The following is a 21751-nucleotide window of genomic DNA, read 5'->3' on the forward strand; positions in this document are numbered from 1 at the left end:
TAACTTACTACAAATGGCATATGTAACAGAAACAGATATTTCAAAATATTTCGCAATGCGTCGCGTCTATATTTAACTCTTTTGTAGCTGTTTTTTTCTTTTCTTTTGAACAATTAAACTGTCCATGAAAGCACGTTATCATGACAGTTCAAACTTAGGTAAATAAAGTTTCTTTCAATTACACGAGTAAACATGTAAGATAAATGTTAAATTATACGTTATATACATATTACCAATTAAATAAGTTCTTAAAGCATGGCACAAGTTATTTTCAAGATTTAGTAATATATTCAGAAAGATCTGGGTATCTGCATAGTCGATGTTCATGTTACTATAATACATAGGCCGTTAATTATTTTTGTCCCATTAAGGCTACTATTTAGTTTCGAACGAACAATACTTAAATACACGTCATGACATGAACAATAACTACTTGATTAAGTTAGAAGTGGATAACAATTTTTTCTTAAAAAACAACAACAAACTATGTAATGAAACATTCTCATGAAATCATGTTTCGATAATTAAAATTTTATAATTTATTCATCGATAATAATCGGCTTGACAAAAGAAAAAATCAGGTCTAGACACAGAAATATACAATACTGAATAGCGGTCTTCATATAAATGTAGAATACGCTTCAATAATAGGGCTTGCTTTCTTTGAATAAGATATTTCTAAGCTTGTACTGCTGAAACACTCCTAAGAATAAAATTCACAACTTTTGCAAAAATTTGATCTTTAACAAGTTAATCAAATTGTACAACACAGTGACATGTATATACATATATAAACAAGAAACTAATATTTATCCCACTTTTAAAGTAAGTATAACAAATTCCTCTGAGTAAAAGTAAATAAAATAATCTGAAACCAAATAATTTATATGATTATGTATCATTGACATATAACCATTTCTGACATGATGAACAATAAATTAAACCAGTAACGACAAAAATTACATAAAAGCTCATATACTAACCCTTTTGTTTTTAATAACTTTGAATAAGTGTAAATTAATGTACATTTATATTTGTTAACTTCAGTGAATACAAAGATTTATATATTCATTATGATCTAAATTTTACACAACTAGACTTACGAGGTAGATTTTCAAGTACAAAGATGAAAGGTTCACTGGTTAACAGATTATCGTTCACACCAAAAAAATTATTGAACATCAGTCAATGTTGGAATATTTTATCTGACAAATTTTCATTTTCTCCTAAATGAAGTTTCACTGTTTACTAACGATAACCTTTTCTAACATTATAAAATTCAAAATTTGGCTACGTAAAGTTTTAATTGAAATCTTAAATCATGCTAATTATGGCAAATCGTATGCAGGAGTAATAAATTATAATAATGGATTTATCTGAAAAGTAATGTCTTATTAGAGGTGTGTTGATTTCAGTTAAATTCACTCCTCTCGATCTTCCAATAATGGTTAGAAACTGAAATTTTAAGAATGAGTAAAACTAATAGTTAAATGAAAGTTGAGATCTGTGAGGAATGTCATATCTATAGATAATACCAAATAAATATCTTCTTGAAACTACAAATCGTTTAAAAACAAATAATTAGACCTCCACATAATATAAATATTTATGGAAAATATAAAGTTACATTAAAAAATTCTGAACTCTGTTTACAGGATTTAGTTTCCATAAAGGCACAGACATCTATATTGTTTCCATATGTCATCAAAATAACCTATCAAACTGTTTTTGTTTTGAAGTTTCATTGCTGGAAAGTGAAATAAACCCTTTCTCAGAACATTTTTCAATATTTATAAATTGAAACTCTTAATATTAAATAAAACCTTTTTTGTTTGTTATGAAATTTGATTCTAAAAGTTTTATACCAAAATAACATTTTTTATGATTTTTGCTTTATTACCAGGAAAACACCCAATATGTAGAAAACAAAGTAAACCTCTTGTAAGTAACCACCTTTCCTCTCAGTCCTGACAAGAAACCAAACTTAGACTTATTTTAGTTGGTATTCACACTTTATGAGATGGGGTGATCATTTTCATTAATATGAATATAATTTACCTCTATGCTTTCAGACAATAATTATAAGTTTAAAACCCCATATAAAATGCACCTTTTAAAATTACATATTACAAGGAATATGATTCTGTTTTTCAAAATTAACACATTTTCCTTCATCCTAATTTATTCTTCAGGTTTTTAAAAATCATACTTCAGATTTTTCTCAAAGTGTGACAAAAGAAGTTATTGTACTCACTTTCTCAGGTCTGCAGGTAAATATGTAAGTAATTTAGAAAAGTGTATTGAACCTGTTAGGTTTTTCCCATTCCAAAGAATGCCAGATAATTAAGTAATAATTCAATATAAAGCAAGTCTTATATGTTTCATAAACGGTCATAAAATCAAATAATATCACAGTCACATTAAATTTTTTCCTTTAACTTTGAGCATTAGCTATCTCGTTGTTTTCACGTTAGTAAAGAGGAAGAAACAGTAGAAAATATTTAAACATAAGAAAAGATGAAACAAAACCAAAAGGACAAATGAACTGAGCTGTGTCCGATTTGCTGTGTAGTGAATCTAACATTAAAATAACTCTATAGACTGTCTCTTTTAAACAACTGTTTAGCACAATAATCTCTAATTGCAATGTTTAATTTTTGTTATTCTAGCAACTTGATTCACTGTATTTTGATATGAACTAAAGTTCCTATGTTTTACATATTGTACTTACCTGTTTCAGTGAAAACAAATTATAATGTTTATATGATATGATTAAATGTGTCAGTGATAAGTTGGCAACTTCTTCATACTGTTTTTATACAGACAATATTTCGTATTTTTACTGTTTTGTTAATTTTTTACATTGTACTAGGTACCTTAGTAGCCTTTGACATTTACACTATCATGTAATAACTATTAAGTAACCATGATCTATATTTAAGAATATCAAAAAGTTCTTTTTTTTTAATACTACACCATTAACGCGTAAATGGCAATACTGTCTACAGGGTATCAGATAAGTACTGCCTTATTTTATGTATACACACAACCAGTATGGAACAAGATTCATATGGCAATTTAAAAGAAAAAATTGTAAATTTGCTTTCTGATACATAAACAATACCTATACACAGCTATAGTTATTAATTCATTTGTTTGTATCCAAGAAAAATTACAACAACAACAATAATGTTACCATGGCAATGTGTACACATCAAATAGTCTTGACCTGACTGAGTTGAGTTAGGGCTTTTATGACCATGGCTGTTCAGTTTGACACAAATTTTCTGCAATGTTTTAAGTTAAATAGACGAATTATCAGACTAATAATGATCACGATCATCAAACTGAAGTAATGTTGAACGATTCAGTATGGCCGTGCGACTTTACTCGTCTATGGCTGTCAACTTGTTTGGGTGTTAAACAGGAAGACTGTAAATTGGGTGATTTGTGAAATTCTTGCTTCATTGTTAACCCAAGGTTCCGAGTCCGGGATCCCTGAAGAAATCAGATAAAACGTTGTTAACTCTACAGGTTTACTACTAGCATACTAATTTCTATATATTTCTTTTTAGTATTTTTATTTTCATCAAAACATACTGAGTAAAATAATTAAAACATTTTATGAGGAAAACATCAAATGCAGCATCTTCATCAAGAAGCATCTTTTTAAACTGTGTTAAACTACATAATTTTTATCAGTACTTCAAAAACTGAAAATGTGCAAAATTATTTTTAAAAGGTAAAATTACATTTTTTCTCATAAAAGAATAGCAGTAAATTTGCCACAATGTTGAATTAATTATACAAAATATAAAGATATATCAGGGAAAAAAAGAGTAACGTATATCTGTATGGCACTGATTTAAGTCAAAATACTAAATGCTTACAGAAATATCTATGTTAAAATACATAAACTTTAATAAATAACTACTGCTGTTGGTCTTAAGTGTTAACTTTTCATACCAAAGTTCCACTAAACTATAACTTTATATTTTAGTTTTTCAGAGGAAAACTAAAGGTGATTATTTTTTCCATAAATAATTTAACTCAAAATCACTAATTGGTCACACAAACTACTAGCATTTGTATGCTACAAAGTCAAGCAAATTTGACCACATAGCATCTAACTACCCCATCCTATACGATAGATATTCACAAACATGCCATTTCTTATCCTCAAACTTTGTTACTATACAAACTTATTGTATTATACTACATGATTTTATAGCTTGTTGATGAGAACTCAAACTTGTTCTCTCCAGTTATATTACACCAGACACTACTCTCTGAAAGTACATCATGCTAGAGCTCGATCTCTTCACATTCTTATGAATACTTTACAAAAAATTTGTATACAAAACATCATATCTTTTCTAAGAATTGTTTGCCACAAATATACCTGCAAAATCATTTAAATATTCAAAATCTAATTATTGCAGATAATTACTATACATATTTAGTCTATTCAATAGGTAATTAAATATATTTAACATTGTATTTCACATATACATATATCTAAAGATGCTTTAGATTGGTATGATTATAGGACCTATACAACAACAAACTTAGAAGTGTACCAGTGTTTTTCTGCAGAGAAAGAAGTCATGTTTCTGAATGGGCTACCAAGTTACTTCCATGTTTCCAGAAATATACAATTTTAGCATGTTGAGCTTAAGAAGTGAATATTACCATTTTTCTGTGAAATATGAGAGTACATAAAAAAATTAAAACAGAAACTCAGTATCAAGTCACTAGCCCCATTAGGGTAGTGTAATCATTAGTTATTAATGCAAATAAATGCATTCCTCACTTGTCCTTGGCTTTCAGGAATTAATCCTGAAGTCTAAATATCTGCTGAAAGTTGCTCTCTTTGAAAGCACAAGTCCATAGATTTGCTCTATATGTTTACACATCCTTAAGATTTTAAATTATATCACTTCAAGAATTGTATTGTTCCAAGGGACTCATAGAAAAATATCTTCTTCCAAATTACTACCCTAGGAGCATTATCTCTAACTCCATAACTCCATTAACTAGAACTCTTTGGCAAACCTTCCAAAATCTTGTTTGTATCAGCTACACTACAGTAATAAACACCAGCAGTGTCACTAATATTTTTAAACACACATGGATAAACACAGAACCCATAACGTTTAAGAAAATACCATACGATTTGATAAACTTAATTTATTAGTGATAAAAGAATAAGGAAGGAAAGAAAATAAAGGAAAATATATTTAAAACTGGTTTATTATTATTCTCATTTTTATTATTATTATACTCGAAATATGCAGCAAGTCTTGGGAAACTGCCCCGATTACCCATTGGAAAAAATGGCCCTTGTAGCTCCTAGGTTTTATGCTTTAATGATTTTGAACTTTATTAGAAAACACTAGTAATTTTCAGTTTATATTTGCTGTTTCCTTCTTTTCTGTTTATTATGTTTTCACAGCATTGAACTATATGTAAATACATATGCTACATTAATGGTCATTGTATTACTGCTATTACTACAAACATATTAACTCTAATATTAATAATTGCATTACATATGTACAAAATGAGATGATATAAAAAATGCACAGAAAAGATACTGACAGAGCACTAAGTTAGCTAACTTCTCTTTTCATATTTGTTTAAAACATTGCAATCAGCATAAATCAAACAACAGAATGAGAAAAAAAGCAATTACCATTCACAACACTGATGTACTAAAGACTTCATCTGTTATGTGACACTGAGCTAAAGGCAAGAAGCAGAAAGCTGTGTTAATCATAAAAAATGGATGTAGCAATAAGCAACTGCAGTACAAGCTTTTTCAATCATAGCATAATTACAAAAGTTTCTGAACTTATAGTAATATTACACACAGTAAATTCACTACTGATGTCATATAAAAAAATTATATAGCAGTGCAAGAGTCAATAAATTTACATACTGATATTACTATAAGAAAATTGCTGCACTAACGTGACTAGAAAAGATATAACATCTATTGTCATTACGTTAAAAGCTTGCAGTAACGAAACAAAATAGTTTTATAAGAGAAACACATGTATCAGTATTATAACATGAGTAAATCCAGAAAATGGTATTTCTAGAAGCTGAACCTTTCCTTGATAAATCATTTGCTGGAAAAACAAAACCTTCAACATCACGATTAAATTAAGAATAAAAATTCTGGTTCCATTCTTTAGCAGATGATAGTCGTTTATTTCATGTGTATTATACTTAGGTTAAGATAGGTTTAACTGTAAACACACTAGATAAGGTTACTATAAAAGATTCAATATTACTGTGTGGCTGAGGAGCACCCAGTAACAATGGAACTGTAAAACTACCAATGCTTAAAAATCATTGTAGAGCATTATTCCATTAGAAGTATCACAGAACATACGATACTAATGACTTCTGCAGAAAACATAGTATGAGTGGACTAATAGTTTAGTTACTAAAACAGGGCATTCAATAGTAATAAATGAGTGAATTACACCATAATCAAACTGATAACAACTTAAATGGTTTATTATTCATAGAACTGTTGTTTCAACTTATATAGCTGATATTTCTACTAAGGTTTTATGTTGTTGTCCAGCTGGTCTGATGTGTTGTGGCACTGAATGAAAGGCTTCATTGGCAGAACATGTAAGAGTCAATGTATACATAAAATGCTATTATGCTCTCTCGTTGCTAGAAATTGTTATTGGGCAAAATAAAGAATATGATTAAAATAACTATCAGTTTCATTGTGGTATAAATATCTTTCACATATCACCATCAAATGTGATGCTTCACCAACTATGATATTCTACACTCTAAGATTGGTTCATAATTAATATAAATAGCATTCCTACAAAGGCTTTTTATGTTATAGTTCTAAGTAGCTTTAGTGCTGAACAAAGTCTTGTTAGCAGTAACATACAACAGAGAGGAATCAGTTTAAGTAATATTATACACTCTTCTTATTGGAAGTCCATATTTGTTCAGTAGAGAATAATGCAGTTCAAAGTATTAATAACCTTATTGTTATGTACTATTACACAAATACTAGTACAATATTAATGTAAACAAATAAACACTTAATGTAGAATATCCAGTACTTTAGATTATTGCAGAATATCCACTTTAAAAATATACTGTAAAAATACAGCAGACTGCAGTAGTTGATGAACATTTAATACTAATGTTCACTAAGGAATATCAAACAAAAATGTTCAGTACAAAATGTTTAAAGTTGTTAAAAACATACTTTACTAAATACTATTGCTGAACATCCAATATCAATGTCTACTGTTGAAGAAATAATAGTTAAAAACATCAACACTGAGTATTACATACATAAAAAATATCATTCAAATTGTGAACTTTCTCGAAAAGATATGAACTGGTAGCATAAATGCCACTGGTCCTTCAAATATGTGTAAGAATACAAGTTGCAGGTGGTGAATAGATATTATTTCAAATATACCTCTCTCAAGACTTCTGTGTACTGCAAAACATCTAAAACTAATTATAACCAACTTTTAATGTACAATATTCAATACTGCAGTATACTGGGTAACATCCTGTACTAAATGTCACTTAACAACATTCAACACTAAACATTAACATAGAACATCCAGTACTAAAAGTTACTGCAGAAAATCCAATTCTAGCTTTTATTGCAGTGCATCCAATACTTGAATTTCCCAAAGAACATACGACAATAACAATTAACACAGAAAATGTGATATTAAATGTTTACTGCAAAACACCCAATACTAATATTACAATTTTTCTGACCACTTGTACTGTAAATTTTTTCAAAAAGCAAGGCAATTTATTTTTGGTATAAAAAGTAAACATGAAACATATTTCAGAAGGTATCCTCAAAATAGTAAGTTAATTTACAAACTAGTAAGCTGCTTTCAACTAGTAAGGTGTTTTCATTTTCAACTGAGAATTGTGTGTCTTTATGTTGGTTGTTCACATATTGGAGGAGCTTTTGTTTTTCATCCTTACAAGTAAAGCTACAAAAAATGTCACCTCCATATTTAAACCAATGTGCAGGACTGTATATACAAGTAACTATGGCATGCTGTTTCATGGGATACAAGAAAAGAGTAGCCAAAGTACCTGATACGATTTCTCTTAGCAAGTCGACGCAACTATATTGAAAGCAAATAAAATATGGTTAATTGTATCCCATCTTATGTTGATTCTCTTTTGAGTATTGGGAAATAATTTCTGCAGTTAGTTGTACTGCCTCATGACAATAGGTTTGAGGGAATGCTTTTATGACATCAAAGCTGGACATAAGGACGTTAGTTTATACAGTATGTAACTGTTGTAGAAGATGCAAGGCATTTTTATCATTGTGCATATATTCTGGACACAAAGGATTCTAAAATCCAGTTAAACTATTTACCAAGGTTGTAGTTCAAAACAGTTATAAGACATAATGGGGGAATATGATCATTAGGATTTCATATATTTCTGGTAAACTGTAAATGTTGTGTTCAAGGCTTGTTTGTACTCAAAAAATTATAATGTTTAAAGGTAATAGTTGTTTTCATTTTTTTAGTAATATTTTGAACACTTTGCTCATTTTGTTGTATATTGTTATAATATTGAGTTAAGGTTAGTGTTTGACTGAATAAACTTAGATGTGTCATTCAACATATTCACTACTAAGAAATCATAATGTTTGATTATTAAAATCAAAACAAAGTTTCCTTTATTGGCTTTTTAAGTGACAGTGTCATCATTGTACCTAAGATTTAGACCTTTTCTTCTTACTATTGTTAATTTGTTTTATAGACTTCTTTCCGTTTCGTATTTGGAAAGTTTTTTCATTAACTTTATATAGGAAAATGTGATGGACCCATTTTGATTTGGTAGAAAAATTACTCATTTAATTGTTCTCGTTTCTCAGAATGTTGAACATTCATGATGATTCTTCATTGTTCTGAAATGAATTGGATGCAGATTGTTCTTCCGATCTTTGATTTGAGATTAGTTAACTGAATTTAAGATTTAATTCTATTATTACCTTCCAGCAGAGATCTTCAAAAGTTCAAGGCTGTTTTTTTAAAATCTAACACTGAGATGGTTGGATGAGTTGCTGCATTATTGAGACCTTCATTTATGACTGTGGTTTGAAATTCACCAAGTTGAAAGTTTGTGAGGTTAATTATATTGGTTACTAGTGATTTTTTAGATTGTGCCGACTGACAAAGCTTTTCTAACTCTTTATCTAAATTTCAAGAGATAGTTACGCCTTTAAAGTAGGTGCGTTTCTGTACTAATGACGTAAGTTGTAAATGTTAGGCATGGTCAAACAAGCAAGACTGCTTCACAGGTTAAGTTCATTTTTGCAAACAAGTTTCACTTCTATAGTTTAAAAGTTTTATCTGAGCATTTTCTATGATGCTTTTCATTTTTAAGTTGGACTGAAGATTCAGTGTTATTTTTAGAAAGGTTAGTGTCAGCTCTTATATTTTGCAAGTTTTTAGAAAGATTAAAAGCACATTTTCTGTCACAGTTATTTTTTTTATAATACATAAATTTCTTCTTTCCTATATTGCCATAATGTAAGCAGATTCTTTCAAGTAAGGTTTAAGCTGTTTAATGGTAGCATTAGGCTTAACAGGATTTTTATAAAATACAAGATCCAAGAAGTAATGGATAATTTTGATTTAAAAGTATTAAAGATATAATTTCTCTGTTCCTGTGGGTTTTAGGTGGTTTCTTATAGTTGAGGCATTATATCTGAGGTGTTTCCTCTCAATATTGAGGAAACAGATTTAAATATATAATTAAATTGTTGCATGTTGATGTAAATACTAAACTGTTCTTTACCATTAAAATTTCTATACTTGAGAATGATCACACCAGAAAATGAAAAATTGTATTGATTCTACATACAAATGTTACTTACTGTGAAAGCTGTGATATTGTAATAAATATTATGTATCTAGTATTTCACTAAAACAATATTTTTTGTACCCACATCTCCTTTAAGTATTGTCTGATTAGCACTTTGACTTCTGTATATTTTGAAGTCATCTTTAAATTTTCTTCTTGATAAATCTTTATAGACTGAAACATGTGAGAAACTGATTCACAAAGACATTCTTACTTGGTCAATTGTGTGATCCTGCAAATTATTAATTCTGATGATAAAGGCAGTGAATTTTATTATGAATTTTGGAGTCCTCTCTGTAGGATGTCTTGTGTTTTTTGCTGAGCTGAATAAGCACACTTAAATTTGGGCATTTTCAACATTGAAATATACTGCAGGAAAAATATGTAGGTTATTATAGAGTTTTAGCTGAGGGTTCCAATCCAACAAAATTTGGTGATGTTGCATCAATTAAACAAACATAATAGGAAATTTGAATCAGTGATTATATATGGCTGAAAGAATTTTGAAAAAACAAATCTTGTTTATCACAGCAAGAAGCACTATTGTTTTGAGCAAGTTTTCTGTTGATCAATACTACAACAACCAATATTCAAGCATGACAGACAGACAAATTTTGTCTTTATATAGTAAATGTATTAACCATTGTATTAAGAATAAGCATAGAAGAAAAACGCTTATATTTATTTAATTATCGATTAAAATTTACAGCATGCTAAAAGAAGAAATTACTACTATCAACAGGCTACAACCGTGTTCCACTTTATTAGTGGATCAGTTTTTTTTAGGCCAAGAAAATTACTTAATATAGTATAAAATGTTCAAATAAATTTTTCACAATTTGCTCATAAGTTGTAGTGCACTTTTATGTATACTGTTAGAAACAAAAGATAATTGTAATACACCATATTATAGTTACAATAAGGCAAAACCAAGAGTATAAAATAACGTTAATCACCCGTCAGTTTTATATAAATCAGGCCTACGATGTGAAGTACAAATGACTGATCTAATAGCATATACTCATAAATGATCCCTTGGCAGAAGTGACTTGAAATGTTTGTTTATAAGCTCATAACATGTCACTTCAATGTGGAGTATGGTTACTATGAGCAGCATAAGTCTGTCATCAATTTTGCATGCAAAATAGAAGAATGTTCACAAAAGCTATGTTTTCAAAAGATATTTAAGATATAAAATGACTTGGTGAGACATGCTTCACCTTTAAGATCATTCCACACATATTCATTGAGATTGAAGTCTGAGTCTATAGATCACTCCAGTGAATTCCCTGCCACAAAAAGATTTATGTGATGAGACATCTACAATGTTTGACATTAAAAATACTATTTTGCAGGATATAATGGTCAGTACATTTCCCACTGTTTACTCTTGCTTACATCATACTTTGACTGTTGATATGCACACGATTCCTGCATTAAATTGAACATATTACTCATCTGTTGGCAGAATAATGCCCAACTCACCAGTAAAATGAACACTTCACATGTCTGGTCCAATGATGTTTTTTAGCACCATTACAGATCAGTTGTTTTTTATTTTAGTGTGAGAATAATACACCTCACCAGATATCTAGCATGTTCAGTTTATTTCTAATCCTCTGTTTACTGACATGACACCTGCTTGTGGCTGTATGCAGCTAACTCAATCTTAAGAAAAATATCCTACAATTGTGTTAAGCCAGAACTGACAGAAAGTAGTAATCTGTCTGTGTTGTAGTGGTGATCGACCTTCTCCATATCTCTAAGCAAATGTATCACTGACTTGGATATGGTTCCGTGTTCTTCAAATGACACCTTAAGGCAACTGTAACCAATTAAAAAAAGCTTGCTCTGACTGTATGGTTTCCGTCATTCAAAGTGTCTCTACATATGTGAAACAACCATGAGTCTTCTTTGAAGTTCAGTCATGGTTTGTGAACAACTTAGAACACTTAATTCTATAATTCACTTCAAAGTACCAACTAAATCAAGACTGGTGAGATCATTAGATATAGCATGGGTTAAGTAACTAATAATTTGCATTTCAGATCAGGTATTTACAATATTACAAATTCCAATTATGATTTAATCATTTAGTGCAATGTTTTTTGCAATTATTAGACCAAAGAAGGATAATCAGAGAGAAGTTGCTCACAGTATTTTTGTTTCTAATTTTAATATAAATATTACTATTTCATCAAGCTTGGGGTTATTACCTCAGATAGTAACAATAACCTTATATGTTTAAAATAAGTATTAATACACATGAGTGTTATTTGTAAAGGAACATTTTACACTTTTAAGAACTAATCACTTCTTTGCAAGCATTTTAATAAAACTAATTATATTTTACAAGTTTTAAAAACACAAAGTATTCAATGTGACAGGTGCTTTGATTGTATCACAATATTAACCTACTGAGAGAAAAACAAACTACAAATTGTAAATGAAGGCTTGTGTCATAGCACTATCTCATGGTACAGTTCACCATACAGTTAAAGCTTTTCCTTCACAATAACAAATCCAATACAGTATTTTATATTATCTGAATCACTTCATGTAATGAGCAAACTTCACATACTGTGTGTGCGTGTGTGCGTGCATATATATATATATATATATCTGGGTGGTAAGACCAACCACAACCCTACTTAAGAATATTTTGTAATATGTTAGTGTTTGTTTACCATTGTTTCTTTTTTGTTTTAGAAATTGTAATATACAAGAATGATAGTATAGCTGTGTTTTCTTAAGAAGTATCCTGTTATATATCTGAGATGTAGGAACACCATGGTATTGCTTTATAAAATGTCTAAGTGACAGGGCCATTGTCCTTCTTTAGAACTGTTCTGTAATATCTGAGTATTTGTATACCACTACTTTTCTTGAGTTTTTATGTAATATTTGAGCAAATTTAGATTATTTATTTTTTAAGAATTAAATAATTGTTACCATCCCAGTGAAACATTTATATGATTTTAAGTTACTGGCATAGATTGAATTCATTTTGATTAGTAATTGTAAGCTCCATAATCAGAACTAATCTTAAAATTAGGCTATATTGTGATTTTACCTTTTTTTTTTTTCAGTTAATCCTCCAGAATTTGTAGAAAATATTATTATTACTGAGACACAATGTAGATATGGAAGTAACCCAATGTGTTAAAGAAAATAAAAAAAGTGAAACAAATTGTTAATTGGTATTCACACCCAATTACACAATTTATATTTCATCAAAAATGTGACAAGTTTTTTTAATGAAATTGTTTCTACTCAGAACTTTTATGTTCAGACTTAACACCGTTATGTGTAAAAGAGGTTGAATGTTAGCAAAACCTGCAAAGAAAATGTATAAATTGAAACTTGCTGATTGTATAAGCATTCAGCCCCATAAGTTGGTACTTTGTGGGAACACCTTTAGCAGCAGTTATTGCTGCGAGTAATTTGGATGGGTCTCTTCTAACTTTGCACTCCATCAAGGAGCACCATACTTGTCAGCATTGTGCAATCTTAAAGTCTTACCATAAATTTTGCCCTGGATTCAAGTAAGGACTTTGAGTCCTCCAGGACATTCACATTATTCTTTTGAAACCACTACAGTGCAACTTTGGTTTTATGCTTTGCATCACTATTCTGCTGAAATTTGAATTTTTGAACAAGTTTTAGATTCTTGGCTGGCTAGTAGGTTTTCCTTTAGGATTTACTAGTACCTTGCGCTGTTCATCTTCCCCACAATCCTAACAAGCATCCCAGTCTCTGCGGATGAGAAACGTCCCCATAATATAATGCTATCACCACCATGTTTGAAAGTTGGAATAGTGCTGACCAAGTGATGTGCTGTGTTGGGCTAGCACCAGATGTAGCACTTTCAATTTATATCAAGAAACTCAGTTTTGTCTCATCTAATTACAAAACCTTCTGCCATATGTCTGTAGTATTATTTACATGCTGTGTCATAAACTCCGTATGAGATTTAGATAAAACAAAAACATGATGTTATATATAGAAAGAGTTTAGTAATAAAAAAAAATCATAAATAACTATACTGATACCGTAGAATTCCATTATAATTTATTAAGCTTATTAACTAAGATTTATTTAGATTTTACAAAATATGAAACTTTGAGTAGACTAGAAAGACAACCTTCCTTCTTGAATCATCATTTGAAAGAACATAGTAGCCTTTCACAGATTAATGTGGCTGAGAAAACCACTAGGGGGACATTCTGAACTGTTGATTGGTTATTAAAATGTCATATATTAAAGTAATTTTACTTAAGGGACCATTTCAAAAAATGGAAAGAGTTGAATGGGGCCACCATGTTTGATTCAGTACATAAGCTATATCTCAGCAAAATAAAAAGATACAAGTGTCTTATTTTCCCTTCTAGTTTGTTAATTTTAGTAATTTAAGTTCCTAATTTGTGCAAAACTACAGACCTAGTAGTTTGACATCACAAGCATTAATTTTAAACAGTGTTGCATTCAACATTCTCTACAACTCACATTTACATTGAGATGTGATCCTTTAAATTAATACGTATATAATATTAAAGTCAGGATTATATTTTACAAGTTTACTCCAAACTTAGACAAATTCATAAAATAGTGGTTCAATAAAATTTTGAATGCAAGTCAACAAATGTTATGACATGGTCTTTAACCCATGACCATTTGCAAAAGGGTTAACCAGCATTCAGATTGGAGAGATTCCCAACATGTTAGGGCCTATAGAATACGTAACAAACAGTTTATGGACTACTACAATTGAGTAAGAACAACCTTTGGAGTTAGTGGAATATTCACAGGGGCTGGTATCTCCACCAATGTCTGCACAGAACTCTACATTTTATAGAATGGCTCTATGGATGCATTGGTATATACTGTATATGGACAACACCTTGAACAGTATGTGCACCCACATGTTGGTGCTATTGGAGAGTCTTTCACTTTTATGGATAATAATGTTAAAAAATGTACAACCAATACTGTAGACAAATACCTACAAGTCTAATGGAATTGAGAGATCATAGCTGGTGGCATTTCTGCCAGACCTTAATCCAACTGAGCACATTTGGAATGTCCTGGAGAGACTCATAGAAGACTCGTATCACCTATCTGTATCTCTTTCCAGCTAGCATAGCTCTGCATGAAGTGTTGTCCTTAATTTCATAAGATTTGATCAACTCCATCATTGAAAACAAATAATCATTACAGAGCTCAGAAAAGTCAAATTCTCTACTGGTTGACTTTTGTCAATATTCCAAATTGCTGTACCACCATGTATCATCAAGTACATTATTTATTCTTGTACAATTTTTAACTCTTATTTCTGCCTCAACATTTGTCCATGTGTAGTGTTCATAGTTCTCAATATATGTAAAGCCTTATAACTTCAATTGTTAAACACCCAAGTATTCTTAAACAATAGCATTCCTTAATTTTTTACTTCAATGTGTGCATCCAGAACAATTATTAAAATACATCAAAACATAGAATCATTTAAAAAGATTACAGACTGGTCCTTAAGCAAGACATTACTACACAAATGCTCAGATTTATCAAAACAGTTCCCCTACGCCCAAATTTAACACACTAAATAGTTTTCATAATCTTTGCACATTGGACACTAACTTACAAAAAATATCAATGATTTTTAGTTTCCTTTCTAATTACATCTCGGATTACAATCACTATATGATTAAAATAAATTAAATGTTCTTACCCTCGTGTTTGTATGCCGCTTGTCGGTCCTTTCTAATGTAGCCCTAGAGTGAGATCTCATAAAACTACGACCTAATGAACCAGTTGCACTAACTGAAGAGGTTCCAGCACTTTTCTTCTGATTTTTCCGTGAGTAAAAGACTGCTTCTGCTTCCAGAGACATCCTATAGAATATTGAAGCAATTCTGTTATGTAAATATCTTCATAAAAATGGTCATACAAATTCCATTATTCTCTTATTAAAATGTGAAATATGACACTTAAATTCAATGTCAGCAGACAAGAAGTGTGTTTCCCTACCATTATATAAGAAATGCTAGTCTGTTAACTTTCATGTTAGCATACAAGTACACTGTCACGTATAAATATTGGATATACTCTACTGTTAACCTCCATGTTAACAGTAAAGAAAGCAAAATGTAATAGCACTATTAACCTGCATGTCACATGTAAGAATTCAAGAATATGTACCAATAATAACAGTATTTTAAACTTCATGTCAGTGTATAAAATGCATATCATGTAATAATTGTAGATATACTGTACTCTTAACCTCACATCTGTATACAAAATGTACATCGTGAAATGACAATACAGATTTAACACTATTAATCTTGTGCACATGGCACAACTCCTTACAGAGTACCATCTAACAGGGTATTATTTAATATCAGAATTATCAATTATTCCTTTACTTTATGTTCTTAATTTAGTAACAGTTTACAGAAGAGATTAAATGCCAGAATTAAATACAAGACTGGTAAAAATTTGCACATACATTTTGAAGACTTTATATGTTATGCAAGTGTAAAATACAAACTATACAATGAACAGAATATTCTTTCCATTTTATGGAGCTAATTCTTCCATATCATTATATAATGTAAATATGGTAATGTTTCACTGATCCCTGTTGACAATTGAATAAGCCAGAGTGAAAATACTTATTTTTTAGAATTCCCACATATTTTTACAAAGGACATGCCATAACAATTCTGCTTGATTGGTTGAGCATACTGATCAAATTTAGAATCTGAAATAACTATCATGGTACCCCAATGCAGTGTCTTAATTATATAGAAAGAAGCTAGCATATGGTACCAGTACATACCAGAAGAAGTCAAGTTAATAGAACTCCACAAATAAACCTTAATGTATTGTGGTAAAACTGTTTTTATAAAGTTTTGTTGTCATACCACAGCCCAAAAAAGTGTAGAGAATAGTCAGTAGAGCAAACAGTTCTTATAAAAGCTTTATGTAGTGCTGAACAGACTCTCCAACAAACTGTTGCAGACCTAAAATGCTCCACAAACACTGTTAAACACACTCCAGATCATGAGACTGAGACAGGTACATTTCAAAACACACAAGGGAGAAGCAGAACACCTAAACTCAATGATTTTGATATTAAATATCTTCATTTATGCAGTCTTTGGGACAGAAGGAAGACTGCTACTGATTTCAAGCAAGAGAAACAATCATGTACCAAACAATAGATCTACATTATCAAGAAGACTCAATGAGAATGAAATAGTTGGTCATGTAGCAGTTAAAAAAAAACAAAAAACCAACAAGATAATGCCCCAAACACTTATTCAACCAAATAATATAACTATATTATATGAGAAGTACAATAGTTTTTAATATTGTAAGATACATCATGCTGTTAATTTATATGTCAAAAAACTAGAAAGTACAACTTGATACAACAGTAACAATTACATTATACACTGTTATGGTAACAATAACGTATAACTTGATATAACAGTACTAGTTACATTATGCATAGTTATGGTAATAGTACTGTGCAAACAAAAAAGTTCAAACTATTAAATGCCTTACTGTAAACTTAAGTACATCATCATATGCAGAAATGTCTTAGCTAAGAAAGAATCTGCTGGAATCATTCAAATGATGCAATGGCCACCCATAGAATTTTGATCTCAACCCAACTGAGCAGATCTGGGATTTAATAGATCAAAACTTGACAAGTCAAAATATTCTTCCAAAGAAACTTTATGAGAGTGTTTTGGGATACTTGGAGTAAAACACCAAAGGGCACTTCAATTAAATACATTGCAATAATGTCCAAAAGACTATAAACAGTTATTCACAAAAATTGGGGAGATACAAAATATTAACTTTGCTGAACTCAAGCACTTCCATTGAGATTCTGTTGTACTAAATGTGATGATTAATAACATGTTGATGTTTCATTTGTGATTTACCTTCCATTATTCTGTGAAAACCTGAAAAATGATCTTTGACTTTTTCCTAATATTTGCACAGTACTGTGCAGTAAGTACAGCATCATGTATCAGTATTTGTATATTACACTATTTACCGTCATGAAGATGCAAAAGAAGTACAACACTATGTAACAATAGTGTATACAGTACATTGTTTACTTGCATGCGAGTTTACAACAAATATATCATCACATAATACTAATAACTATATAAGGAGTAATCACACTTTATAAAAGCTGCTTACATATATGCAGGCAAGAAAAAAATATGAAAATATATGTATTTCCATATTTCTCTTATGTGCATCAATGATATATTCAGCATCTATATGCTTGGTTCACAGCAAATTTGACCAGTCAGCATCAATACTACCAAGACAGTTTATAAAGGTTATCCACATAATAAAGAGTTATATGATATAAAACAAGCAACACAAAATGTTGAAATGAACTTTCAACATTCCCCAGTAGATCACTTATGACAGCAACAAGTTCCAAAATCAAATATAAAGTCAATTGTGAACAATACACTCATTATTAAAAAGTGAAATTAACCCTCCTTACAATACAATTAATCATTTATTAACAACACTATGTATACTATCTTGATAATTTTCATGTGTACATATGAGAAGTACAATAGTTTTTAATATTGTAAGATACATCATGCTGTTAATTTATATGTCAAAAAACTAGAAAGTACAACTTGATACAACAGTACAAGTTACATTATACACAGTTATGGTAACAATAACGTACAACTTGATACAACAGTACCAATTACATCATACACAGTTATGGTAACAATAACGTACAACTTGATACAACAGTACCAATTACATCATACACAGTTATGGTAACAATAACGTACAACTTGATACAACAGTACCAATTACATCATACACAGTTATGGTAATAATACTGTGCAAACAAAAAGGTTCAAACTGTTAAATGCCTTACTGTAAACTTAAGTACATAATCATCATTTATTAAACAATTCAAAGTGTATAATCTCTTAAAGTAATCTCAACAAAATGTTTCATGTTGTCCTGTAATATTTACAAAATATTAGAAATTGGTTTAAGGCAAGCCAGCAGGAAAATCACTTTAAGTAGAGCTACAGAAAAACATGAATTAAACAAACTAACTGAACCTGCTAATTATTAACACAAACCTTCAATTTGTACAATAGTACAAGATACTTCTGGTATTCCTTGATAGTTTCATCAATACTTCTGTTTGTTTTTTTTGAAGACCAAAAACTTATGACGTAAAATCAAAATGCAAAAATGATGCAAGTATTTGATAATGAATATTACAAGAGCATAGAAATCATGATCATTTTAAAGACAATCAGCAGACTGTATTGAATAGTATTTACAACACCTTGGAAGCAAGTTCAAGAATGGTAAAAGAGACAATCAGTAACATCTAAACCTCAAGATAAGAATTTGCAGAATAAAAAATATAATGCTTCAATATTAGTAGTGTTTTGAAAAAGTCATATACTATGAGAAATGGTTTGTTATATTAATTGCATAAGATATTATTTATACATACTTGGCAAACCATCATGCTATAGCACAGATATTTTTGTGTGTGGGAAGTATGCCATTTCATACAGAACTGATGTTTACTTACCTAAAGACAATGACATTTTAGGGCTTGCACCTTTTCAAAGTTATAAACAGCTTAAACTGAGCTATAATATACCAAATTTATCCATCAAGTGAACTGGTTGTCTACTATACACCCTAATAATAAAACAATTATATATATTTTCACACCAAATATCACAAATACTGTATTTCAAAGCTGAAGACAAATACTTAATACACAGTGACTGCTATGCTGTTTTATTTATCACAGAGTTTACTGCCTTATTTGGGTTTATTTGTTGCAAATTCCACAGATATAAGGAAAATGTTCACTTAGCATGTATTTAAAAAGAATTTTATAAGCAGGGGGCTTGAAAAAATGAGTAAGAATTGATTTTCAAAATGTGTCTCTTAAATTGATCACTTGACATTCAATCTGTGTCATAAAAATGTTCTTAGAGCTTGTGATACAGGATTGCCCATACTTAGGCCATTCATACTGGTACAGATATGTTGATAATACAATTGATGGATTCACATCTACAGAATACAGACTTAGATTTTTTAAACCACATTAACTCTATACACCCCAACAATATCAACCTCAATATCACAAGAACTGATACACAATTCAAAACAGAAATCCACAGAAGAATCACCCACACTGGACTATACATTCCCTAGGACTCAGCATATGAAACAAAATAAAAAGTCAGTATATTAAGAAACCAAATAAACACAACCACAAAACTATGCTCACCCAATAAAATTAACAATGAAATCAACAAAATAAAACACTTCATCAACATCAAAAAATTTCCTCCAAAAACCAATGAAAAAATTATATGTACACACCTAGATCAACAACACAAACAAACAATAAATCCCAAGATACAACAAACTACAAAACCTTACACTGCTGCATACCATCAACAAAAAATAAATAACATTTGGAAAACAAATTAACAAAACACAACATTCCAGTAAACAAATCAAATAAACACAACATACCCATAGAAAACATCCAGTACTAAGTTGGGAAACAAATATAAACAAATGCAATATCAAAAAAGCTATACTTTTACAACAACTAAAAACCAAAATTTACAAGTGTTCCTTTATACCTAACTAATTAATAACCTAACATCTAACTGCAGCTCCTCCTACAATCCTGTACCAGTTTACATCTATAAGATATGTGCCCAGCAATGGTCAGTTGCAAACTCTCTCTTTATTAACCTGAAGATAACCTAGACCTAGAAAGGTCAAAACGTTGTTCTTTGCTTTATTAGTAAAAGTATTAATACCCATACCAGCTGTTCCAAGATGCATTTTTACTTCAAGTGGGTTTCTCATCATCAAGAATGATTTTCAAAATGATGCTTTAGTTATGGAACAAAGTAAAAGTCAGTGCACAAGACCACCAAATATAACATTTTAAAATCACTTGCATTCTACAAAAATGAAATATTGAACAAATCAATCTCTCATATTTCTCATGTCCCTCTATAACGCTTAAAATATTCTGCAATAGTAACCACTATCTCCAAATAACGTACCTTGATGGTTGTATTAAGCTATCTAATTCTGTTGTTAAGTGTCTTCGTATGATGTTCTTTGAGGTTGGAATACCCAGAGCCATTGCCATGGTATCAGCAGTAAAGGATGTCTCCAGCACTACTAATGCACCATGGACACCACTACCTTGAAGGTTTTCTGCATATTCCTACATCAGGAGATTCAAATGAATATTTAAGCTTTACCATAATGAGCATATTGAATTTCACTCTGAGTGAGGTTAAAATTGTTTGATGAAACTCTTGTAAACTATTGATACTTATCAGTCAAGTAAAATAAATCAAAATCAAAAGGAAAGATTGTATTAAAAACAGTAAATCCAGTCCTTTGACTAATAATATTTCCTAATAAACAAAAACAAGCTTGAACAAAAATAAAAAATGCTGCACAAATTAAAAGGATTCCCAGGCTACAGGCTATAATTTACTTGATACTTATCAGTCAAGTAAAATAAATCAAAATCAAAAGGAAAGGTTGTATTAAAAACAGTAAATCCAATCCTTTGACTAATAATATTTCCTAGTAAACAAAAACAAGCTTGAACAAAAATAAAAAATGCTGCACAAATTAAAAGGATTCCCAGGCTACAGGCTATAATGTGGAATATACAAAATGTACCCTAGATTTCAGAGGTGACTGAAGAAGAGCTCACACTGTGGTGGAGATACACAGTCTATCAGTCTTAAACTCCATT

General features: G+C 30.2%; 1 protein-coding gene across 9 annotated transcripts in view; it reads right to left on the bottom strand.

Moving 5' to 3' along the window:
- Nucleotides 1–515: 515 nt before the first annotated feature.
- The window catches only part of LOC143223091 (kazrin-like), a 167605-nt gene continuing 146369 nt past the window's right edge, over nucleotides 516–21751 (bottom strand). For 8 of the 9 annotated variants that reach the window (XM_076450536.1, XM_076450531.1, XM_076450532.1 and 5 more), the window contains exons 12-14: nucleotides 21039–21205; nucleotides 15635–15797; nucleotides 516–3498 (exon numbers count right to left, since the gene is read on the bottom strand). In XM_076450536.1, coding sequence (XP_076306651.1) covers nucleotides 3343–3498; nucleotides 15635–15797; nucleotides 21039–21205 — 486 coding nt within the window. In that variant the 3' untranslated portion in view covers nucleotides 516–3342. Of the gene's footprint in view, nucleotides 3499–5695; nucleotides 5746–15634; nucleotides 15798–21038; nucleotides 21206–21751 lie in introns of all 9 variants that reach the window. The other variant, XM_076450533.1, reaches the window with a different exon arrangement.

Source organism: Tachypleus tridentatus, chromosome 8 (assembly GCF_004210375.1).
Source record: "Tachypleus tridentatus isolate NWPU-2018 chromosome 8, ASM421037v1, whole genome shotgun sequence".
Lineage (NCBI taxonomy): Eukaryota > Metazoa > Arthropoda > Merostomata > Xiphosura > Limulidae > Tachypleus > Tachypleus tridentatus.